General features: G+C 36.4%; 1 protein-coding gene across 1 annotated transcript in view; it reads right to left on the bottom strand.

The window, feature by feature from the left end:
• Positions 1 to 563: 563 nt before the first annotated feature.
• Positions 564 to 25,412, bottom strand: part of LOC130147530 (macrophage mannose receptor 1-like) — a 33,110-nt gene continuing 8,261 nt past the window's right edge. Inside the window, exons 7-30 of the mRNA XM_056334804.1 lie at positions 24,797 to 24,979; positions 24,099 to 24,256; positions 23,585 to 23,695; positions 22,325 to 22,440; positions 21,754 to 21,902; positions 20,531 to 20,730; positions 20,109 to 20,233; positions 19,390 to 19,477; positions 19,064 to 19,199; positions 16,895 to 16,933; positions 16,626 to 16,789; positions 15,434 to 15,501; positions 14,883 to 14,983; positions 13,605 to 13,747; positions 12,322 to 12,427; positions 11,305 to 11,501; positions 9,577 to 9,679; positions 8,680 to 8,912; positions 7,336 to 7,501; positions 5,669 to 5,821; positions 4,067 to 4,183; positions 3,640 to 3,807; positions 2,427 to 2,462; positions 564 to 2,068 (exon numbers count right to left, since the gene is read on the bottom strand). Coding sequence (XP_056190779.1) covers positions 1,869 to 2,068; positions 2,427 to 2,462; positions 3,640 to 3,807; positions 4,067 to 4,183; positions 5,669 to 5,821; positions 7,336 to 7,501; positions 8,680 to 8,912; positions 9,577 to 9,679; positions 11,305 to 11,501; positions 12,322 to 12,427; positions 13,605 to 13,747; positions 14,883 to 14,983; positions 15,434 to 15,501; positions 16,626 to 16,789; positions 16,895 to 16,933; positions 19,064 to 19,199; positions 19,390 to 19,477; positions 20,109 to 20,233; positions 20,531 to 20,730; positions 21,754 to 21,902; positions 22,325 to 22,440; positions 23,585 to 23,695; positions 24,099 to 24,256; positions 24,797 to 24,979 — 3,260 coding nt within the window. The 3' untranslated portion in view covers positions 564 to 1,868. The remainder of the gene's footprint in view (positions 2,069 to 2,426; positions 2,463 to 3,639; positions 3,808 to 4,066; positions 4,184 to 5,668; positions 5,822 to 7,335; positions 7,502 to 8,679; positions 8,913 to 9,576; positions 9,680 to 11,304; positions 11,502 to 12,321; positions 12,428 to 13,604; positions 13,748 to 14,882; positions 14,984 to 15,433; positions 15,502 to 16,625; positions 16,790 to 16,894; positions 16,934 to 19,063; positions 19,200 to 19,389; positions 19,478 to 20,108; positions 20,234 to 20,530; positions 20,731 to 21,753; positions 21,903 to 22,324; positions 22,441 to 23,584; positions 23,696 to 24,098; positions 24,257 to 24,796; positions 24,980 to 25,412) is intronic.

Raw genomic sequence — 25,412 nt, 5'->3', positions numbered from 1 at the left:
GTGACTCTTTCTTTATTGCAGGAGTTGGTATTACAGGACTTAGTAATTTAAGGAATTTCTTTTTATCTAAGGGCTTTTATCTCTGGACTTTGCAAAGTGTTCAAAGGACATTAATTTACTTTTGATTTACTTAACTTTTAACTGTATTTTAAATAATGGGATGGATACACACACACACGCACACACATTGGCAGTTTTGATTTTTTTACCAGGTCTCTTGGTTATGTCATACAGACATACCAGAAAGGGAAAAGCTGGACAATCTTCAGACATCTTTCTATATCTGTGATTGGTGAAACTTCTTTAAAACTTAGCCAAAGCTGTACAATATTGTGTGTCCATCCAGCAAAGGAGTACAGAGGGAAAAAAATTGAAAGCTCTGAAGGAAACATTAGCAGAGATGCCCTGTGTTTTAGGACAGCCCTTGATAAAACAACTGAAGTAAAGGAAGGGGGTACTTCCATTCTAAGTAGCTATCAATACCATTTTTGCTTAGGAGACTTTATTGTTTACTGGATAGCTAGAAAAAAGGTAAGTAATAGATGTAATACAACTTTGTTCGCAAGCTGCTCAGGCATAGGCACACATGTGTAGAAACCTGTTCCACTTATTCCAGATATACTCTTTTAAAAAGAATTCTTTAGCATGGCATCAACTTTTTGTCAGTCAAGAGACCTTAAGCGTAGGGAGAAGGTAAGTAATTCTGACTACAGTGCTCACAGGAGGACCAAAGAGAACCTGTTTCCCATTACAGATATTTGGTAGAAGCTCCTCTGCTCTAGCCCTGCTCCTCTGTATGCTTCTTCACTGAGGCCTGTTAGTGCCAGGTGCCATGGCTTGGGGAACGGCGTCTTCATAACTCAGGAGGGATGATGCGTGTCTGAAAATACGCAGAATGATAAACTCCCCCGAGGCAAACACTGCTTTTCTATACACTTGAAGAAAAGCTGAAAGGGGATCTAGGCAGTACATTATCAAATGGAATTACAACAAATAAAGGAAGAGTTTATTTTCAAATAGTACATCAGTGATTTTATTTCTCTAAACTGGAGAGGTATATGATATAGTATAAGATAGCCATTTCATATACATGCTTGGATTTAAAAAGAGGCATCACTGCATACTGAAAGCATCGTTACTGAAATAAAACCCAGTGGAAGGATCATCTACTCTTTTATTTTTATTTGAACCTGTCAGAAAAATGTTGATATTTACAGAATAATAGAAAAGCGCAAGGCTGTGGGAAATGATATGATTACGTCCAAAATTTGGACTAGAGGTAGGAATAATGAAGTCTCTTCAATTTTTTTCCATCTTTCCGTCTATTTTTTGGTAAGGAAAAAGTATTTAATTGGTTTCATTAAATTGAGATGCAGGTATTGTAACATGGTTTACATGAATGAAAAGATAGTGTCATAAACTATGAAGCTGAAAATCTGAAATGAGCAGTGTTTCCCATCGTAGTCTGGATAACGCTGAAGTAATACAGCAGGGTAAAAATAATGTAAAGACATGAGTAATGATTTCCTCTGGGTGCAAAAAGGAGAATTTCTACATTGAGTTAAGTAATTTCCCATAGTAAATATCTGTCAGAATTTTCCTTGAACACCTCTGGAACTAGCTTTCAGCCGTGCTCATTTATGTGAAAAATATATGTCTACTCCCTGAACTAAACAAAAGAAACTGTAACAATTTGGAGGGAATTTTGGGGCGAGTATATATGTGTGTGTATTTATATAAATCCATAAACCTTATGTTTGTGAAGAGAGGAGACTATTATATGGGTAGAAAAATGCAAAGCTGGCATAAAATTTCACCATTTCAGAGTCTGGGTTTTATTAGATGGAATATATGGGCATTTTGTCAAACTACATGTCGGTATGTGCATCTTTTTCTTGGACATCCACAGTTGCTTCTGGTCCACTCATTCTGGTTGAAATCTGTAGCAGGTTTTGTCTCTTCCTCTTCCAGCAGAAATAAGCTATACTTCCAGCTCCAACTATAGAAAGGCCTAGAAGAACCAACAGCCAAATGATGCCAGCAGAGAGTACTTTCTCCATTTTCCCTTCTGTAAGTGGATAAAATGGAATCAACACCTTTGATATCAAGAGATTTCAGAATCTAGCAGTAAATGATCGTTCTTTAACTAGAAATCAGACAAACGCAATATGCATGTAGATTTTCAGTTCAACAAGTGGGTTTGTTGGTTTGGTTTTTTTTTAACTAACAAACCCAAACAAAATATGATTAAACAAACCCCAGTTGACTTCAGAATAACCTCCGTTTCCTGTATCTAGATACAGATTAAGTTTATGGACTTTTTATTTTTAAATACTCTCAAAATTAAGACCTAGAAACTATGTAAATATATTTTTGTTGTATTTGAGCATCTCCTTATAATTCTACTTAAAAGGAAGTATGCTTACCTGTATTTTCTGTTGACATTTCTGTGTTTTCAGGAGCTTTTGGAAGGAAAGGAAAATGTTTATTCTGAATGCTTAAAAAACAAAAAGAGGCATTTTTAACTTCTGAAGTCCAGACGTTCCTGAGAATTCTCCCTACATCCACTTGCTGGTGACAGTTGTTCTCCCAGATCATTGTCTAGTAGGATGACTGTCACTTTCATTCCAAAAGCGTCTGACCTCTTCATTTGAGATACTCAACCAGACATGAAATTAAGAGTCAGATTTCTATTATTTCTAAAAGTGTTTTGAAATATGTTCATTTCTGAGAAACTGCTCACAGGATCCTTAATCATTTTAAGGTGTTTTCTGAAACAGGAAAAATTTCCTAAATGCAGGTTTCAAGTGTTAGAGATGTATCATGAGCATTTTACTTGAGCTGAAAAGGATCTTCTGTGAGTTTAGCTCCTTCTGTCATAGACAACCATTCCATGTGGGTGTGGTTCCTGTGGTAATTACGCTTCCTGAACTTAGTAGGTAAGGGAAAGGAGAACAAAAATATGAAGCTTAACCAAATAAAATTTCATGTTCTGGACCACTTTCTTTTAATCTGAGTTGGTAATTGAACTCATGCATTTTCTTGCAGATGATAATTTTGCTATCAGGATAGTACCAGCATTTTATTAAACACAATTGTATCATACTGTAGATGAAGAGTGCCACAAGAATGTATGTTATAGTATTCCTTTAATCCACTGGTTTAGGGGACAGTAATGAAAGGAATCACCAATTCCAGCATTTCTACAAGACAGAGTTTTCATTACACTCATTGGAACAAGGTTACATCTTTTGAGAATATATTCAGGCGAAATTAAAACAAAATGCTGCTTTTGAGCTTAGATTGTGTGATATTTGAGGGAAATTCTAATGAAATTAGACTGGCTTGTCATTAAAAATGAGTGGTCTGTGACCATTCTTTTGCCTAAACATAGGGGTCTGAAGTATTCATGATGGCTGCATGGGGCTGATGGCGATTTTACAGTACTTATGGGATATGCAGCCGTATGAGGAGGTAGTCAGAAACCATTTGAGGCTTGTCAGTATTTAGGCAGCTGAATCCCACTATTGGGGTCTATTGGTTTTGCACACAAATCTATGATGTTTTATATTTTATGTTACACAATGAAGATACATTATAAGGCATTATTAACCGTAACATATTAGAAATGTTGCTTACTTTTTGGTTTTTTACAGATATATCCTTTCTTGAAAGAACAGACGTTGGTGTTCCAGAGGCCAGACAATGCACATACTTCTCCACAATCTTTATGTCTTTTGTTTGAAGGTTCTCCTGTTTGCCAGTTGACAAAATCCATTGCAGATTTGTCTGCCCATACCCACTGTCCTAATATTTAAAATTAGAATATATGTATAAAATACAGGGGGTTAAACGTTGTGATGGGGAAAACAAAAATTTGTAACACAAAATAGGTGGTCAAATGTTTCAGTTACATTTCTAAGCATATGTAAAGCATGCTTTGAGATAAACTGTATAATTTGTATATATGTGTATTTTCAAGTATACAAAGTGGTTTTCTTTCTAATATAGCGTATCATAATTTTGTACGATATGATAATGTATGATTAAAGATTGAAGATATTACCTCTGTCATTTTTCTTTAGCCCTATCCAAAAGTTTGGTGATTTTCCATGGAGTATCTCGATGGTGTCTGCCAGAAAGTTTGCTTCAGTATAGTCTCCTATTGATACCAAATTAGCAGCTGAAAAAATATTAACGAACACATCACAATGTCTCGTTGCCTTACAGTTTAAGTCAATAAACACGTAAAAGATACGCAAAAAGATATAGAAGACACCGATTCTTGCAGGTAATATTCACTAGTCTCATTATGCTTATTATATTACAATATCATATTTTGAGCATGACTATGAGCTGTATGGATGCAAATCAGCATGAAGACACGGATTTTTGTTTAGCCTTGGGTATTCTAGAGAAGAAAAATTGCTGTCCTACGTTACTCTTTGGACAGGTCCCACCCCAACCCAGATTGTGATGCAAGCAAGCTGAAAGTGGTATAGATGATGTAGTCAGCACCACGCATGTTGCCACTACAGCTCCATCACCCACCAGTGGCTGGGCAGTCCTTGATGCTATTACTGCAAGGGTAGATAGGATTTATAAGCAGCTAGAGGTTGAGGTACAGAAATTGATTTATAATTGCCATGGGCCCTGGCATTACAATTACAAAAAGCTGTGCTGGTGTCATCAGGAAATGATCACCTTCTTGGCCTGGCCAGTGGGTAACACGTAGGCAAAAGTGTAGGAATTTAGAACATGGACCAGTCTCCAAATGCGACCTTTCATTCTGGTTATTAGTGTGAAGTTTACTTTTTGTAGTAATAATGTGATTTATCTTTCTACAGAACCACTTCAGGAATTCTGTTGTCACATAACTGTAAAGTAAAATGCCTTTGCAAAGCTACTTTTTCGGTTTGCTCAGTCACAGGTCAATGCTTTCATACATACAAGGAGGTGCTGCTAGAAATCCTTGTATTCTCTCTAACACTCAGACATATAGTGCTAATGTATAGGATCTTTCCTATTTTTACTCACTGCTGCGTCACAGCAATTCTCAGTGAACAGCCAGGAGAAATGAGAAATGTAGAGTAAAGTGTGTTTTCCTCACCCCTGATCAACGCACAGCTCTTCTCCACAGATCATAGACAGCAGCGGGGGCTGCTTCAGAGCAGGAGCTGCACAGTTGGGTGTGTTTTACTGATTCATGAAAGCTAAACGACTCCTCCGATTCATTTGTTGTCCAGCCAGTAAGATCCAATTAACAAACTGTGCCCTGGAACTAACAAAGGCAACTTTCCTATGAATCTGTCTCCTAGTTTATGCTGTGTGTGGTTTCCCTCTTGTTTGGGGAAGGGAGAGCTAACCCTGCAGTCTGTGCCTTTATGGGACTATAAAAGTATTTCTCTCCCTAACCACTTACTGATTTCCATAAAACTAGTAGGAATTTAATATTTTTGAGATATTTGTATTTCAGCTGGTATTTGAGATATGAGATGTTTCTGTCTCTGGCAAAGTTTAGTTCTGTTGTGAAAAAGTATGCTCAGAAAAGCAAGCTAAAAAGCATTAAGTTTGAAGTTTTAAAGTAATTTAAGATTTGCTTAGCAATGTCATTCATTATTTTATGTAATTAATTACATCTTCATTCTTTCTAAAACAAAACACTCACCTAGTCGGGCGCATTCCTGATGAGCTTGAGACCAGCTCCTTTTCTTGGAGGCCTCAAAGTAATAGCAGTGACCATGGAAAGGTACCCAAGATTTGTGTCCTCTTGATTCAGGGCATTTTCCAGGAAGTTGTGGGAGCTCAGTAGGGGCCATTACTGATAAGAGATCAGGTAGTTGGAAACAAGTTATTTTATAAAATTTGTTTTTCCCTTTATACTACTAAGACAAAACTAAACAGACTGTATTAGGTTTTTCATCATAAAGGAAATGAAGCCTGTTCTGAACAGAGCTTGAATATGGCTTTGAGTGTGTGTTTGAGAGCATATTTTGCTTCACATTTATTTGTCAAGGTGATTAAGAAGATGCAATACTGTGTAAGAAGTATAGATTCTGTCTAATGAAGATTTTTGTAATTAGTCTAGTTAATAAAATATCCAGCTGGTTTTCTGGCATAAGTATCTGCCTAATTAGTTAAAACTGCTATTTTTAAAATGTCTTCTGACACTTCATTCTCATTGTTTGACAGGATCAAAACCTTATAGCAGAAACTGTGATTGTGAATGGAAGTGTGGTTATAACTAAACATAGCTTGCAGGACTTTTTGTTAAACTGCATCCTGAATATATTCCATAGTCATTGATATAATAGGAAAATTTTGATTGAGAAGATAAATGCAGATGGAACGAAAATTAAATGTTCTGCCAATTACATTTTCTTTGTGTGAGTCTTCTACAGTCTGTTTCTTCCCCTATTAAAGAACATTCAGCACTCAAATTAGATTTCCAGAATATTGAAGTAGAAGACATTATATATCAAAACCTGAGGATTTTTGTTAAATTACAGCATCTTAGAATGTAAATTGGCATGCAGTTTTAAGCTTTCTAATGATTCAAGATCTTCCTTAACGTTGACAAGAATAACATAGCTAAATTGTGAAATCATATTTATACTTATTTCCTTATAAATTATAGAAGTTGGTGCTTGGAAGGCTCCTCAGGTGGTTATGTAATTCATCCTTGTGCTCACAGATGACATGAAGTTGATATATAATTATGTAATTTCTAACAGATGTTTGTCCTGTCTGTTCTTAGTAAGCTGTAGTGATGGAGATTCCCTGACCTGTCCAAAGTATTTATTAAAGGCTTCTATACTGATAAAATTAGAAGTTTTTCCTTGCTGCATTTAAGTCTTCTACTCCTTTTTAACTCATATGAGACATAGGGAAAAATTTAATTCCATTCCTTAGGGCTCATTTTTAATATTTAAAATTTATAATCTTTTTCTTAGTCCTTTGTCCCACTCTAATTATAATATTTCCTTTTAATTCTTGTTTCCTGGTCATCTGAAAATCGTTGACTGAGAGCCTTTTCAATCTTCGGTGCCTCAAACTGGAGACAGAATTTCATCTGATGCCTAATCAAAATAGATTTTATAGCAAGTGAATGACTTTAAAAGTTAAGAAATCAATGAGTATTCAATCCTTTATTTCTTAAGCTTCTGGTAATTTTGATTATGAATTTATTTACTGGGAAAAATTTAGAACTAGTTAGCTACTCATGTCTTCCTGTATACTAGTGTATAAACAAGTATTTTCAGTGGCTTATTTTATTTAGCACAGTTGATAGATCTACACACCTTCTAGTTAAAAGACTTATAGGTAATTGCTTACCATCCGATTTTTTACAGACAGAAAAGAATTTTTCCTTGCAAGAAGCTGTCTTCCAGGTGCCATCAGTGTCTAGGTAGACACATGCTAATGTCTGTTTTGGTTCCCCGCTGGACCACTTGCTGTAAACAAATCTCCATCTGTCAATCCATTGATACTTGCCATTGGTCTGGAAGCAAAATCCATACAGTAATTTCAAGATTGCTGTGAAAGTTGTAGCTACTACACAGGATCCATAATAGGACTCTCATGTAACCAGTATGGAATCATATGCTTACTAATGCCCCTTTTTGTGCTTGTAAATGCTAACTGCAACAAAATGTACAGTGTCTGTTATTCACAAATGCGAATGTAGAATGGGTTTTTTTCTGCCCTCCAAAAAGTATCTAACATCAATTCAGAGAATTTTTCCAAGTGTTGGGAAGTGGAAGGGAAAAAAGAAAGGGGGCATGAGGGAAGGCATAAAACTGGGAATCAGGTAAGACATGATGTTGGTACAACCACCCAAAAGTCGGTATGCAAAATGGGAGTGTGGGTGGGAGTGTTCTTAATAAGCAGTGCTGATCGCCATCGCTTTTGTTGTAGTTAATTGTGACTGTGATTCATGGGGAAGAGTGTAGCATATCAAAACACACTACCATCCAAATGTTCACCCTCTCCTGTCATACAACTGATGTAGACATCTCACAAACAGAAAGGATTTTTCTTTCCAATAATATCCTAACTTCTTAATGGAAGCAATTACACCAATTGCGTTTTCAAATGAAAAAAATTGTATCTATTGTTCAATATGTACTATATCATATAGCCTCCAGATTTTGTTGCCTAATTTTTGCTCCTGTTTCTGTCCACAACTGTATTTTGCTACTACTACCATAAATACAAGACTACTGTAGTAGAAAGTGTGAGAATAAATGCACACGTAAAATCCGTTCCTTTGCAGGTCACAGATGTGCAACGTAAGATACCATGTCAGTGATCACTGAGGTACATAAACACATGGCAGGAGGGCAGGAAGCATGTTGTTCCTGAAACATCTTTTAGATTAAAATAAACTCAAAATGTGGAAGATTTTACAATTTATATTCAAGATCCTTTAACTGACTCCAGAAAACAAACAGCATTGTTATATCCTGGTTTGCAGCAGCATTTGCTAGCATGTGAAAGTTCTTAGTTCATTAAAATCTCCACTGTATGAGTCTTACTTGAAGAGCTGCAGTGTAAATGGGTAGTGTACTGTTTTCAGCACTACACTGGCAGAAATTCCTACAGGTTACAAGATGAGAACATAAAGAGATCAGGTCCAGTGTCAGCTTGACTACATGCATGTAATGTATGTGTTCTTACCGCGTTGCTGTTAAGACCAATCCACAGAGGCTCTCCATATTCCTGTGCAAGTAAGAATAACAGTGCCTGGGTATATGGGTCTAAAATGCTGGCAAGTTCTGAGGCATTGTTATTGCAGTTTTTCTGTGCTTCCTCCCAATTCATTTTGGAACGGGTGACAGAATAGCTAATGCCACTAGAATGGCCAGAAGCAAGGTCCAGCACTGTTGCAGATGACTTAAAGAGTTCAGGATCTGTAGGAATACGGAAAAAACCTCACCTCAAGATCTGGAAGCCACATATTTGACTTGGGTGACTGAATAACATCTTCAGTATTTACAGACCTAGTAGAAAATTGCTAATGGAATGGAACACCTTCTTACTAGTTTTTTATAAGTAACAGATAACTTCAAAACAACAGTGAACTTTCTGGGTGAAAGAAATACATTTTCAGCCTTGGAGAATTTTGAATCAGTAAAGTCACAGTTTCTTATATTGCAGATGTAAATTCACCCCATCAGTCAAAAATAACACACCTACCCTGCATGTTTTCAAAATACTCTGTGGCTTAGAAGCATTGTGACTCTCAGGTTTGTTTGGATAAATGTAAAACTTATCGGTTATGATAATGTATAATCATTATAAACTTACGTAATTAAACTGTTCATGGTTATTAGCTATTTATTTACACTTTTAAAAGTAAAATCATTTTCCTTTCCTAAATTCTGGTATTTTATTTATCATCCTCTTCTCCAAAGTAATGCTAAGTAATGCTGGCTGCAAGATGGGCCCTTAAGTTTTACTGATCCTTTACTTTAAAAAAAAAAGAAAAATATAACTAATCTAAAGCACATTAAACAAGAAAAGTGATTTTAGTCCTTATGTTAGAATTTTCAAGATTAGTGATACAGAACTCACTGCTATTCTTCTGGCATATATACCCTCTGGATGTATAACACTCCTCATTGTTCCACTTCCCTGTGTCATCAGCATGACCTCTCTTCAAAGAAACACAATCAAACTGTTGGAGTAAGGGGAAGAGTATGAATACATTGATATTAGATGTTATAAAACAAAGCACTGTAACCCTCTGGATAGTCTCACTGCTTTTTTCTTTGAATCCTGTTATTATATGGTTTGTATTGCAGCTCTAGAAGCACCTTCCTTTTATCCTTTCCTGTCCTTTCTGGCCTCCCTTGTGGTTGCTACTATCTTATAAATCTTTGCAACCTTCAGCTCAGCTTACTTGTTCATGTGGTTTTTTTCGAGGAAATGTACTTGAAAGTCACTGTTATTTTCAAGAACTTTCTGTCACATACTGTGTCTCAACTAATAAGTGACTATGAGTACGTTTTTTGAAAAAGAATGAAATATAAATAACTTTAGGTAATGTTTTGTATTTGGCTTGCCAAGCCAACTTTAAATAGCGGTTATTCTTGACAGAATCATCTAAATTATGGTCCTTGACAGAGTTATCATCAGCTCTAATTCTTAGAATTTCTCTTTCAGCTACACCAGGTAGCTGAGTGCTTAAGAAGTTGGAACTTCAAGTTTATTACAGCCTGCCACAGCCTACTAGGCTGCCATGTGGAAACTTTAGGAACACCTGCTTTAAGTGGATTTTTATTCTAGTTTCTTAGCTTGAGAAACTTTTTGAAGTTATTTCACTCCTTTGAAAAAGAAGCCTCTGAAAGAGATAGCTGTTGCTGTTAGTCTCTTGAAGGTGAAGGAGGAAAGTAGAATGTACCTTTTTACATTACTTTTTCCCCACAATATTTCCCAGGAGCGTTATTAGAGCTGCAGTAGAGCTGTGTATTGTGCTGCATTGTATATGTCTTCCTACATGCCTTAGCTAATAACTACATGGACAAGAGCAAAATGAATTGGCTCAGGTGCAGATGAAGCTGGTTGGCTAGAGGTATGATTTCTGGGTTCTCTAGAGGTGTGGATACCAAAAAGAAGGAAGAATGGACAGTGTGTGAAATGACAGTGTGAAGGACAAGTTCTGAAAGCAAGACAGGGAAATAAATGGAAGAAAGGTGATGTGGCTGTGCAAATCAGTGTATAACACTATTTTATTTACAGCATTCTGAGATACAATTTCACTGCTAGCAGTGGAGAGGGTGTGATTGGTTTAGAAAGTAGCTGACATCTATTAGCAATTCAATTAAAAATTGAAATAGGGGAGAAGTAGAAAAAAGTTGAACTCTTTCCTCTTGCATCCTCTCTTCCTTCCTTTTCAAACATCAATTCACTTGCCAAATGTGAAAATATTTCCAGCATGTGTTAACTTCTAAAATTCTAATGTTGCATTTATATTCTCTGCAAAATGAACAGCAAGTTACTATGAAAAAGAAAATTTTATTCAACCAATCTTTATTCAATCTGTCTATTGCTGCAGTTTCATGAAATTTGTTGGCAAAATTGCAGCAATGCCATTTTGTGCTCTGGGATGACTAGAATACTCAAACATTGAAATTTTTTATCCCTAATCCCAATGTAAAAGTAGATGAACAACTTGGGGAGAAGGCTGAGGCAATGTCTGCAGCAGTGAGCAGTTTAAGTGATATTGCTCCTCAATTTAACTTGATGGTAAATGCTAAGCAGTATTTACCGTCAGTATTACCTGTTACTCAGTAGTATTACCTGTTGCAGATTGTGGCCATCTTCTGGATGCAGGCTGGGATACAAAACGGGTTCTACAAGTTTTGGGGAATCTGGAGCCCAGTTTGTGTAGGAGACAGCACTTCCATCAGCCCAGACAAAGTTGAGTTCACTTAGTAGATCATTCAAGCCAATCCAAGGATCATTTGAAACATCCTTCAAATGGTAAGTGAGAAAAGCTGGGGAAAAAAGCCAATAGGAAGAAGATGAGCATGTCACATCATCAGTTGGACATCAGCTCATAAACAAATACTTAACTATTTTGTTCATTAAAGTCTTGTAACTTGTTTAGTTAGTGTTTGATCAAAAATTTACTCAAGTTCCATAACCTTTTTCAAGGTTATGCCAAGCCTTTGCCTTTGAAAAATCTCAGAAAGTGAAAATATTTGTAACTATGAAGCAAGATTGGAAAGAGTAAAGAGATAAAAATCCTGCCTGACCACCATGTAATGAGTTCACTTATTTCAACACTCAGGATGAGCTGATTTCCTGATGGAAACGTGTAGCTGTATACAGCTGCAAATGGCAGCCCAGGAACGTAGGCAAGGTGAAAACATGCCCTCCTTTGACATCCTACTGCTGAATTAAGTTGCAGACTTTAGGCAGCCATTTTGGAGAGTTATATATCACTTTGTATTTCTGGTAGCAACAAACCATGGATTCCTTTTATTTCTCTGTGTCTAAAACTGCAAATGCCAGGTCTGGATTTCTTATTTTATGCTAATTCATACCCTATAAATAATGTAAAGCAGTTTGCATGGAACAGGAGTAAGGAACCCTTAGCATCACTAGCATGCCCTAAACAAAGGGTTCTAGTTCTTCTAAAAACGTTTCATGCCATGGCCATATAACCCATGTTGAATATACATTATAAAATACAAACAGTTATATACTGTCTTTTTTTGCCATGTTCTGTGCAGGAAATGACCACTGTATAAATGCTGTCTATATAAGACTGGATAAATGCTGTCTATTACCTAAAGGGCTGTTGTACTATACCTTGTACTTTTTCATTATGTATGCTTGCTAAGTTTCCTCCAAGGCTTACACAAGTACTTCTTGCAGTATGCCAGTATTCGTAGGAAGAGCCAAAAATTTTGTAACACTAGAGAAAAATGAGTATAGGCTGTTAGTGAGTGACAGCAAAAGGAATTTAGGTTTGAATTACACTAGTTCAAGTAAAAATTAGCCTAACTTGTTCCCACAAAATAATTTTCCAAAGTTGGCAGGGACTCAGCTCTGGAACCAAGTCAAAACCATTACAAAAAATTAAATTTACTCTGTGTCTTTCTGTGAGGGACTGAGAAAATCACAACAAAAACAACCATTTATAAATCACAGTAGGAGTCTGTCTGATGAGAATCTAATGGGTTAACTAAATCAGAAATTTTAAGAAGCCATACATCATCATTAGTAAAAGAAAGTTCTGATTCTATAAGAAAAGCCTAGCACAGGTTTTTATGTGGAATCATCTGAACATTCTGAAAAACATTTTGGACCTAGAGCCAATGATCAGTGTGGTCTCATGTGTGTATTCAGCCTTTTTCATTTTACAGCTCTTTTATTAATGAAATAATATGATTCATGATTTCTTAAAAATTGCATAGTCATCACATTACCAGTACACATTCACCCTGACATGGTTTTGGTAATTAGGAGTGTGCCTGGTGTGCCCTCTCCATGTTTACAGCTCATGCGCTGCTCTGTACATGCCAGTAGCACTGTCAGAGAATTATCTCACAGAGTTTGTGGAAAATAGCAACTCTGATGACTGTAACAAAAAGAAAAAAAAAAAAGAAAAAAAAGTATACCAGCATAAACTCCACTGGTGTGATTATCCATGGATGCTTTCATAACAATGTTGTATAGATTGGAAAACAGAACCCTTGCTTAATAAGCACATCACATTTGCGCCTTTTGGGAAGAGGCAAGCATTATATTGAAGCCTGTTTGGAAAAATCTGTCCTTATTTGTGATTTCTTCCAGCTCAAATGACTCATTTTATGCTATATTTGGTGCTTTCGGTTGAATTTAGGTCAATTTTTTCGAAAGTAGATACATTGGAAAAGCTATTACATTGTATCTCAGATGACCACATCTCAGGAAGACAACTAAAAACCTAAAATCACCATCTTGCAGGAATTAGGCAACTGGTTCAATTTTAAATGCAACTTTGGATAATCACTGCCAAAAGTTATCTTGAGAGACTAAAGGCCTCTTGTATATCTTTATGTACCTTCCCAAGATCTAGTATCATTGTGCTTAGATGAATGTTATCATACCTGATTTTTAAATAAAAGCCAATCTTCAGGACATCCTCCAGGAGTTGAAGGTACTGTTGAAGGAACTGATGTGTTTCTAAAACTTCTGTGCCTCTCACAGATATAGCCATTTGAAAAACCACAGCTGACATCATTCCACAAGCCTGAAATCCATTTAAGTACAGATAATAAGACACTGAGTAAGGTTGAAATCTGTGGGAAAATGAACTGGCTTCCATGCTTCTGAGTTCAAAAGCAATCTGCCTGGGAAGGTGAGATACTTCAGTTCAACTCTACCTCCCATCACCATTGCCTACAAGAGGACTTTGGTCCTACTCTGACTGTGATCTCACTGCAATTACAGAGACATGGTGGCATAGCTCATGACTGGATTGCTACATACTTTTTAGGAAAAACTGGCCAGCAAGGAGAGGGGATGGAGTTGCTCTTTATGTGAAGAAGCAACTGGGTGTTTCGAGCTTTCCTTGGGGGTGGATCCACAATGAGTCAAGACCTTATGGCTAAAGATTAAGGGGCCGGCAGACATGGGGGACACTGTTGTGGGTGTTTGCTGCAGGCCACCTGATCAGGAAGAGCAAGTTGATGAGACCTACAGACAACTGGAGGTAGGTAGCCCCACTATCACAGGCCCTTGTTCTCATGGGGGACCTTAACCTCCCTGATACCTGCTCAGAAAGACAACACTGCTAGGTTCATGTAGTCCAGGAGGTTTCTGCAGAGCACTGCTGGTAATGTTTTGACACAGGTGGTGGGGGAACGAAAGAGGTGAGGTGTGCTCTTAGACCTCATGTTCACAAAGAGGGACTGGTTGCGGATGTGGCCATATGAGATGGCTGATATGGCAATTCTGTGACCTCTGAGTAGAAGCCACCTGAACAGCTTTGTTGCACTGAAACATGCAAGTATAAAGTAACACTTCTGTCAGCGAAAACACTAAAAGAAGTGAAACTCCATATATGTTCTATTCCTTTTCTAACTATTCTCTAATTATTTTTTGAAAGACCAATTTGCTGTTGATTTGACTAGAACATATTGTTTGTGCAGCTGAAAAATCAGTGATCAAATTGTTCCTGCATTCCCCACTAAAATCGATTTCTTACATTCAATTTTATAGCTAGTATTGCCCCTGAAGAAACCTCAGATATAATTACGATACTTTATTATGCATATATTCCAAAATTTCTGGGAAAGAATGGATTAAAGCTGGAAAGATATTTTTAACAAACAGGGGAAGAGCAGTACCCATCAAAATACTTTTTAAAAGGTTATGTGACTCACCATCCCTTTTATTTAAGACCACACAATTTTCTTGACCAGCTGCAAAGTTGGGCTCACCCGGTGCCCAGGCTGCATAGTGCACTGGGCTTCCATCCATCCAACTGAAAAAAAAACCCAACAAAACAGTAGCGGTTGCTCAGACAATGTTCATGGAACAGTTTGGAAAAATCTACCTTAACATGCTAAAAATATGTTTTAAAAACATTACAACTAAGTCTGTCTGTAAATTGAGTTTCCATTAGGATTAAAAGACCTTAGATAATGAAAACCTGCATCTCAAGTCAAAGAACAAAAACACATTTATTTTTAACACACATTATCTATGTACTCATAGCATGTACAGCATCATCAGCATCCCTATAAAATGCTGTTAAAACCAGTGTTTTTACAATGTAGTTAAACCAAGGGAGAGCACACATTTCAACGTGTAATATAACTCTCTGAATCTGTGTTGAACGCCCTAGCAGTGGTCTCTCCCTCCAGAAGGAACTCTGGCAGTACAAAACTTCTACAACCACGTTTTAGGATCTGGGTGTAGCTTCTTTACCTACCTAAACTGTCGATCAGCATTCTGAAATAATCCTATGAGATATGACTCCAATTTGCCATTTTTTAAGATCTAAACACAAAAAATGTATTTTTAGTTATTGCTTTCTAATATTTAGTAGTTATCGAATATGAAGAAGCATAATTTTTGTGCTATGGAAGCAAATAGAGGAATACACATTGTACCACGTGTAGTCACCAGAGGGGTCTCCTGTTGACGTAAATACCATTCAGCACATACTTTTGCTTTATTATCTTTATTGCTGCTTTCTCAGTTTTGGCTTCATTACTGGTATGATCAAAACTTTCAAAGCTGTACTCTCAATTTAAAAAGAAAAAAGGAAGACTTGAGAATAAAATTAGTATAATTTTTTTTGGTACTTTCCTGTTCTTATGCAGCTGTGTAATTCCTGCGTGTCAAGCTGTCTGTCCTCTCTTTCTTTCATATCCTTTCCCACATAATAAAAGAAAGCATCTAATAGCGTGAAACAGAAAGGAGGTTGTGTGGCTACTTTGGTATTAGTAAACCAAACAGGATTATGGCGAAGGTTTGAGGCAACATCCATGCTATTAAATTGTTTGCATGCCTCTGCCACAGCTTTGGCATGTGCCCATCAGAACCATCTTGCAACAGATAGACATTGCCCTTGAAATACATTAACAGTTTTGATATGGGTTACAGGAAAACTAATTCATGAAGATCCTAGTTCATCAATCCCTGACCTGGACCAGGTTAAACATCTCTTTGAAAAGTTGTTTTGTTCAGCAACATGATGTGGTGTGTGACCATCAGAGCTACACTGGCAGTAGCCTCACATCTACATGTTACACTGAATTCTAGAATATGATATTCAGATGAGGGGTAACCACCCTGTCAAAAGGATAGTTTTCTCAGTATACACCTGATTTCCCTGCTCATTGCTCCTTATATATATTTGGTCATGGGTAGAACTCTATTTAGATTTAAATGTGCAAGAATATACCCAGCCTAGTAAATGGTAATTATTTTTTTTTTTGTATTAATTTTCCTGAAGAAAAGCTCTGTTCTGTAGAATGAATTTTTTTTCACTGAATATTTTAAACTACTTCTAATAAAATGTGGTATTATGCAACAAGCACATTCTCTTGTACTTCACAAGCATAGGCAGCAGGGTATATCAGCCATATATTGCACAACATAGCCAAATTTCCTCTTACGCATTTCCACAAAAATTTTCTTTCACTATTATCTTCAATAGTAGCAAGATCTCCATGATTGCTTTTGCAGAATGTTCTGGCTTTCTCCATAGGGATCTTTTCTGTGCTGAAAAAATACTGTTTGTCTCCTTTTGTAATCCAGCCATCTTCCGTGACTTCATACACTGCAACACAGAAGAGGAATCTCTATATTCTTCACAGTTCTTACACAAAGCTGGTGTTATTAGGTGATACCACCCTTTAGATAGAGAAAATAAGCAGAAGCTTACTGGCAGAAGGGCTCAGAGGTTCTGCTTTCAAGGGTGTCCCTGGAATGAAAAGGGAAAAAAAATAATATGTAAAATGTTTCCCAAATATTGAGCCACCATAAATGTTCAATCAGTGGAAATTATCTTAATGTCTATCAATTTTTCATATTTTACAATTCAATGCACACTATTTATATAGTATCTTTGGTGCAGGGAAGAAATTGATGTTCAGGGAATTACAGCTGCATTACAGGCCTACATCTGTGTCTTGGTAGATTTTTGGTAATTGCATCTTGTACACCCTGAATGTTGCCTAAATTAGATGGCTGAAGTTAGTCTGAATGAGAACTTTTTTCTGAAAGAAAATTGAAGAGTGAAAATACTTTACTTCAGTGTTGGTATACTTTGAACAATAATAGGAGACTCTTTGTGGTCGCTGTCTTGAATCTGAACAAGAAATTCAAATACTAAACAAATTTTAGCTTCAAAGTATTTAAAATTTTATTATTATTAATTTCTTTGTGAAACATTTTTTTATGTGAAATTACTTTGTGACAAATCACATTTGACTGAAAATCCACCAGCTTTTCAGATATAATTTAAATGAAAAATTTCCACATCACACAGAGTGGGATATTGGAGCAAAGTTTCTCTAAACATGCAAGGTCAAGAGATACAAAAACTTAAAACAAACATCACCTTTATAACTTTTTTCCACAGGAATTCATGATAATGTTTGTGTTCTGTATGTGTAATTACATTAAATTAAGTGTATGATGCACATGCTAGGGTTAAAAAAAAAGTAACTTTTTAAAATTAATCTCTTGTGTGATTGGTTAAAAGATTTAAAAGAAAAAAGTATAGATCTGTTATGAAAGTACAAAGTATTAGGACTCTTTCGGCATCTTTCGGTGTGACATTATGCACCGATGACCAATGATACTAATTTCTTCAGGCTATAATTTCTGCCATTCATACACTAATAATAATTAAGAGTATACAACTACTATTGTCACATTTGCTGATGTTTTTCAGTTGCGCTGATCATGCAAGTGAAGACTTAACAAAGAAAGTTACCAAAAAAGGTATCTTCACAACATCTCTTTGAGATAGATGTCTATGACTATTACTTTTTAAGTATGAGAAGGTGAGACAACGTGCCTTGGTTAGAATCAGATTATTTTGAGTAATTCACCAGCACAGAAATAATCTCATTTAGAAAAGTATCACTTTAAACATTAACCCTTAGTGCTTGTGTGAAGAATCCCAGGGAGCCACCAAAGCAACACTTCTGTTAGTCTTGAAAGTAAAATATGTAAAATATGTAAATCGATACAAAACTATAAATGATTCCTCTCTTATTTCACTGCGTAGCTTTCTCAACAGTGTTACATTGGGGGTGGGGGGGTGAGGCGGGGGAAACCCGCAAGAGGTATAAATGGTGATTTTGCTACTAGTATGACAGGAAGATGTGAGCCTGCCTGTTGTCTTAAAGAATATAAATTTTGAAGCTTAGATTACCATCTTTTCATTACAGAAAGCCTGTTGTTACAGGAGTTTCTTTACATGTCATTTTACAAAGAGAATAATTCCAGTATGCTGGTAGTCTTGTTTAAATTATAGTAGGTGACTAATCATAGAATCATTTGGGTTGGTGTGTCCTTGTGTAGCATTCTAGCTATACCTGAGCGGAGAAGTGAAGTTTCATTTCACAAAGGATATGGAAATTTAAAGTAATGTGTTTTTTTTTTTTTTTTTCCTCCCTCTCTTCCCCCTTAGCCCCCAAACTGGTAATTCCCTACAAGTAAAAGTTCCAAGAAGCACACACTTTCATGTCAGTCATAGCTTCTGTTTGACAAAAATTTGTGCAGAGCAGTGGATTTTACCAGGCAAGCCTGAGGTTGCTTTCACCCCATTTTCTGATTCTATAATTACATAAATAAGTATATTTTCAGTAATGCTTATAATATAATATATTTTTAATGAAACAAAAAGAACATTTATCATTATCAGTTGAAACATATTCTGAAAGTATTTTAAATGTCTTGATCTATGTTTCCTTATGCAAAATTCCTGTGAAATCAGCCAAAGTTTCTAGCAACATGTAACTTGCAGAAGTTTCTATTTTGATAGAATGGGATTCAGCTTAAATGTCTTCCTAATGTGACTTCAGAGGAAGAAGTAACCTACCTTTCTTTATTTGACAAATCCAGTTATGACTGTATTCACAGTGCACCGTAACCCATGACATGGAAGGCTCGTCACTGATTGCTCCACAATATTCAAACTCCGTATTCTGAAAATAATGATTTTTCTTATAATTCACCTACAGAAGAAACAGAGCTTTAGTTTTTATTCTTATCATACAGGAAAAAAAAAGTTATACTCTGAAAGGAAAGAGAAGTACAAAGAAGTTTCAAACCACTCCTTACTTTTCTTCTACTATGTGGCTGTGGAAACAACTCCAGCAGCAAAAAAGTCAGATCAGAAGAAAACTGGCAAGGTCAAATACTCACTGGTGATCCATCACTCCAGGAAAACCCACCATCAGGATCCAAACACTGCAAACCTATCCAGAAAGGCTGAGATGATGGGGATTTTTTTCTACAGTGAAAAAATGTATCATGGAAGAAAAGGATGTTATGTGGTTAGCTCTGCTAAATTTTGCAAGTTACATAGGGCAATAACTCTCACACTTCATTTAAAGACTTCAAGTAGAGCAGAAATTTCAAAAACAACAAAATACTCTTGGTCAGCAAGCTCCCATTAGCAAGGGAGTGAAGTTCACACCTTAAAATTTTCTACTTTGCAAATTATTGTATTGAAAACACAGTAGGTTTTTTCTTCATTGATGTTGTGGTTATAGTGTTCTTTGAGAACAGAAAATGTTCAGGTTTGTTGGAAGTCACAATTTAGTTTTAAAATGGTTCAGTGAACAAACTTAGAAATTGGTCTGAAGGAGAAGTATTCAACCAGTTTGGTTGTTGGGTTGGGTTTTTTTAATTTAAACTATTTGCAGATGATGACAAATTTTAGGAACTCCAGAAATGTCTTTGAAAATAGTACGTGTATTAAATATTTTCTCACTTCTTTTTCTTAGGACTATGATGATAAAGAGATATAGATTTTCCACCAATTATCACAGGAGCAACTCAAGAATATTATAATTTATTCCTACGTAATTTCATATCTATAAGAGAAAAAAATATCAGTTATTAGATATTTTGTTACTTACACTACTATGTTTTCTATCACTGTTTGCTCTTTTCCACTTCTAATTGCAGCCAAGTCTCCTCCTATTTCTCTGCAGAAATCTCGGGCTTCAAACCATGTTTTCTTTTGGTTTTCTCTCACAAAAACCTATAGATACAGGTAGAACAATATGTTTACAGCATGTTAAAAGTAAATCTGCTGACTACCCTGTATAAGCAAAATAGGAAAACATTCCATTACAATTGTAATACATAATATGGATTAGAGTATGCTAATTAGATAAATTTACCTATCACTGATAGTGATAACTGCAGTGGTTTCTATGAATAGTTGTGTACAAGCTTACTACATTTGTGCAATAACGTGCCATTCTCTGAGGTTTTGATGCCCTGTTTGGTTATCTTCTGTCTCATGAGTAGGATTATTGGGGAAAATAGTACTTACTCTGAAGCATGAATTCGTACTATTGCTTGTATCCCAACCCCAGGGACATTTAGACTCAGAAACAGTTTCGGGAGCAAGAGGAAGAATGGTTTTTTCAGCTAGTTTTTTGCAGATAAATTTTGCCTTTACTTCACATTTCTGAACATCCCAGAGTCCAGCTGCATTTCCAGTCCTTAGGGCAACACAACCAGCTTCATTCCCTTTGTGAGATATAAAAGAAAATTGAAATATTTTGTAAAGTGGTTCCCTTGACATTTTTACAGCTCATGTGATTAATTTACAAAAGACTGAAATACTAAGTGTAGGGTCTGCTCAAAGGAGGAGCTTTGTAAAAAGAGGAAATGAGCAAGTGGAGTCCTTCATCATCTTCCCTCCCCTTTGAAAAGCTTTACAGGTACATACACAACACCTTGCCTGCCTCTTTCCTATGCTACTCGCTGCAAGGATCTGGCAGCCTATCACCCAAGCTGAAGGGTATTTCACCCTTTCTGCTGAGCTTGATTTTGCACTTGTAAGCAGATGAGGAGCCAGAAAAGAAATATTTTTCATAGCGTCATAGAAAATCATGGAATTATACAATCATTAGGTTGGAAAAGATGTTTAAGATCAAGTCCAACTGTTAACCTAATACTGCCAAATCCACCACTAAACCATGTCCCCTAAGTGCCACATCTACACATATTTTAAATACCTTCAGGGACAGTGACACAATCACTTCCCCAGGCAGCCTGTTGCAATGCTTGATAACCCTTCAGTGAAGAAATTTTTCCTAATATCCAATCCAAGCCTCCCCTCATGCAACTTGATGCTGTTTCCTCTTGTCCTGTCACTTGTTACTTGGGAGAAGAGACAGACCCCCACCTCACTACATCCTCCTCTCAGGCAGCTGTAGAGAGCAGTAAGATGCCCCTTGAGCCTCCTCCAGGCTAAACAACCCCAGATCCCTCAGCCACTTTAAGATTTGTTCTCCAGACCTTCACCAGCTTTGTTGCCCTTCTCTGGACACGCTCCAGCACCTCAGTGTCTGCCTTGTTGTGAGAGACCCAAAACTGAACACAGTATTTGAGGTGTGGCCTCATCAGTGTATCAAAGACACCACTGTTTCAAAGGCAGGATGCTCATATGTGCCATCATGGATGTGTTTTAACAAAGTTGGCAAACATTTTAGAATTATAACACATAAAGTTCCTTATTAGCGTAAATTTACTCCAGTGGCAGAGTACCAGGCATTGCCGCGTTCCAGTTTGTGTACAGAACACCTTCACCAGTCACCCACTTGAACATTCCTTGCTCTTCTGTGCCTGAAAGACCAATCCAAAAATACTTCTCAGAGCTCAGACCAACAAGGCTGGTCAGGTAGGCTTGCTCGTATCTGAAATGACAGGAGTCAGATGGGTATTAAGCCTAGCTTTCCCTTAGTCTGCTGTTTCTCACCATCCTAAATTGCACAAGACTAGAATGAATGGAGTCTCCATTAGGTTTCCTTTCACATGGACATATACTGCTTAACTCCATACCAGATGGACTAGATTCAATAGCAGGTGAAGCTGTGCTATACTGAAAAACTGCTTCTTACAGAACAGGTCTGTTCCTTCAGAGTAAAGTACTGGAAAACATGAATGTGTAAAATATATTTAGTTAGAAAAGACATACTGTATTTATTAATTACGTTTTTTCCTCCAGAAAAAGCATTTTTTTTTCTGATTTCACATTTTTTTCCAAAAAGTTCTCAACTTTTCTATAAAATTCCAATATTATTGTATTAGTTATACAGTTTTAAAACTCTTTTCATACCTGTCTCTTATACTTGTTAAATAACCACCGCTCCTTTCACAGATTTTCTTTGCTTCTGAAAATGTTACGGAAGTATGTCCTACCAGGTAGCAGTAAAAACTGTGTCTTTCCCAGCCCTGTCAAGAACATGTGAAAAATACTTGCAGTAAAAAGAGCATATGGTATAGTGCTTGAACTTCAATGTATATTCCTAAATCAACATATTTTTAATATAATCAAATGCAATAATGTGTATTCGTTTGAATTCCAGTGGACTAATGGAAATTAAGATTAGTAAACATTTAGAAAGAGATTTAATGCATATGAGTCCCCCTTTTTTGAAAATTAGTAACTGATAAATGTTAACTGATAAAAATTCAGAGGCATACAGAATGGAGAGTGTATTCAGAAGCAGGCGAATACAGTACTTCCTTGCTCAGAACTGAAGAGAGTAGTCTGTGTTATAGTGAGATGACGATTCAAGTTTCCTGATGTTTCTAGGCTAAAAGAACAGTAACTAGACTAATTGATTGAACTCATGAGCTCACCTAAAAAAGTCTGATTGAAGAGTTAGCATAGAACTATTAGAAAGCAAAATCCTCAAAATTACAGCTCAATTCCAAATCACTTTTCCCTTCTGTAGCAGCTCAAGATTGATTTGCTTGCTGAACCCAAGAAAGGTAAATAAAATCTGTGTTCAGTATTTGGCTGCTGACTAGATCCATCTAGCACAATGAGTCTCTGCTCTGTTCCCCATATGAGGTTGTCGGAAATGTTACTAAGTGTAGAGCAGTAGTAATTAAGAAAGTAAAAGAAGAGGCAAGGAGAAGAAAAAAAGCAGTAGGATACAACGACTTGTTCAAAACAAGTTCACACATAAAAGCAATTTGATTGTTTTGATTTGGCTTCAATAGTGAAATATATCATCATCTGGCATCATGTCACATAGTCCAGAAATGGTTCCCCATCTTTACTGTGTCTTAGATAACCGCAGATGATTGTAGAGCAATATAACAAATATGCAGAAAACTGCAGTAATAGCTTTAACCTCTTTCACAGACGATTCTGAGAGATAATGGGCCTGACTCATATTGACTAAAAAGATTTCAAAATAACTTTATTTTAAATAAGGGAATGTAGTGAAAATGATCACCCTGAATTTGATGTACAATCACATTTCTTAGTGGCTGGGGTGGTGGGAAGGTAGTTGCAATGTCAAGTGGAGCTTGTGAAAGCAATAGATTTTTGCTAACCAGGTTCTTTGTTACACTTTTTTCTTACCTTCAGGCAGGCAGGATCAGTCTTTGCCATCCCAGAAACCCCTTGTAGTGGGTCTCTTCTGCAGATGTAACCTAATTTTCTGTCACAGACACTGTCTGCCCAATATCCATCCTAGATGCAGTTTGGGAAGAGGTGGAAAATAGTGAGGCAGAACCTGTTCCCTTTAGGAATGTTACTGTTTTTTTAAAAAAATATTGTTTCAATGGGAGAATAAAGATCTGTACTTTTTAATGAATTCCACGTATTTGTGCTTAATTGTGAAGTTATGCTAAGCTAATTATGTAACACAGGCAGACTAGTAAGATTTCTTGGCATATAATGCAACTCACAATCAGACATGAACATTTACCTAGTTATCTCTAATTTAATTTTAAATTTAATTTAGAACAACCATCTTTTTGAGTGGATAAAGATACCATTCCCTGGTTTGTTTCTAAATTGTATTCAATAAGACCCTAGAAATAGAACCAAAAATCAAATAGTATAGTGCTACACAAACATAGAATGATTCTACCTCTCCTGCCATAATGACGCAGTCCTCTTGCCCATTGATTGCATGAGTTGGTTCTCCAGGCAACCATTTGGTATATGTCACAGGAGTCCCATCACTCCACTCAAAGTACATTTGAATGTTGAGGTCATTCAGACCAATCCACAGCTCATCCACAGCTTCTAAGAACAGAAATTTACCTGTGTTAGTACCCAAGTTGAAACACTCCATAGGGGCAAGATATAACTTATGAGAATGAGCTGAAATTGTCATGTTACAATAAAAACTCCTCTAGATTAAATGACAGTGGAGTTTATTTTAAGGTCTAATTCACATTCTTTTTTCAAGAAGTCAAAAAATGAGATACCAGCAGGAAATGAGATTCCTCAGCTTTATCAGTAAAAGTCCATTACTGTATCTATAGCTACAAGGTGTCTGAGGCAGGTAATCAGCCCAAATACTGCAAAACCCAGAGCTGTTATTTCCTTTATGCAGTGAAAAACAAATGAAAAGCAAAATGAGAAGAAAGAAAAAGAAAACTAAGAAAGCGCTGATAATTCTTTTTGTGGTTTTTCTGGTGGTTGTTTTTTTTAATCTATATATCTGTGGGCTTCCCTATAAATATTCATTTCAAACAAGATTATTATTTTTTAAACCCTCCTAAGATTTCTAATGATATAATTCTCTGTTTGTACCAAATACTGCCCTGTAGAAATACTCACTGTAGCCAAGCTGAGACAGTATGAAGCCGTGCTCCTCAGGGTTGTGGATACTAGCTAGATTGCCACTGCTCTCATTGCAGGAAGTTAGGGCTTCTCCCCATACTCTGGGGTCTCTATGAATCATGAAACAGTGCTCTCCATAGGGCAACCATCCTTCTGGGCATTTAACAGGTTCTGCATCCCCTAAAAATCAATAATGTTTCACATTTTTAAACTTGAATAACTGCAATTACATTTGAAATCAGTTAATTAACTGATTAGAATGAAAATGGAGTGATCATAAACAAGCAGTACTTCTATTAATTCCTCATACATACAAAATACTTTAGTCTGTTTGCTGTTGCACACTGTACTTCTACAGAAAACTTACTGCGTTTACACAAAACAGGAAAATAATGGAGACAGTAGTTATTGGGCTCCAGTAGTGTGAAATGCTCACTTTTGGACAGAGGAATATTTTGGAATTCCATGATCAGTGTTTTCATACAATATACCCCATCCAATTATGTTTGTGTATATTTCATAAAGGCATTCTTACTGTAGCACAAGTAATTCATTGCACATGTGGCCTTCCATACTAAGTGTCATTAAATAAATCAGAAAGTGTAGTAGAAAA

Source organism: Falco biarmicus, chromosome 4 (assembly GCF_023638135.1).
Source record: "Falco biarmicus isolate bFalBia1 chromosome 4, bFalBia1.pri, whole genome shotgun sequence".
NCBI classification, from domain to species: domain Eukaryota; kingdom Metazoa; phylum Chordata; class Aves; order Falconiformes; family Falconidae; genus Falco; species Falco biarmicus.
Note: the sequence above shows the minus strand (reverse complement) of the source record. Positions and strands in the feature narration are given on the sequence as shown.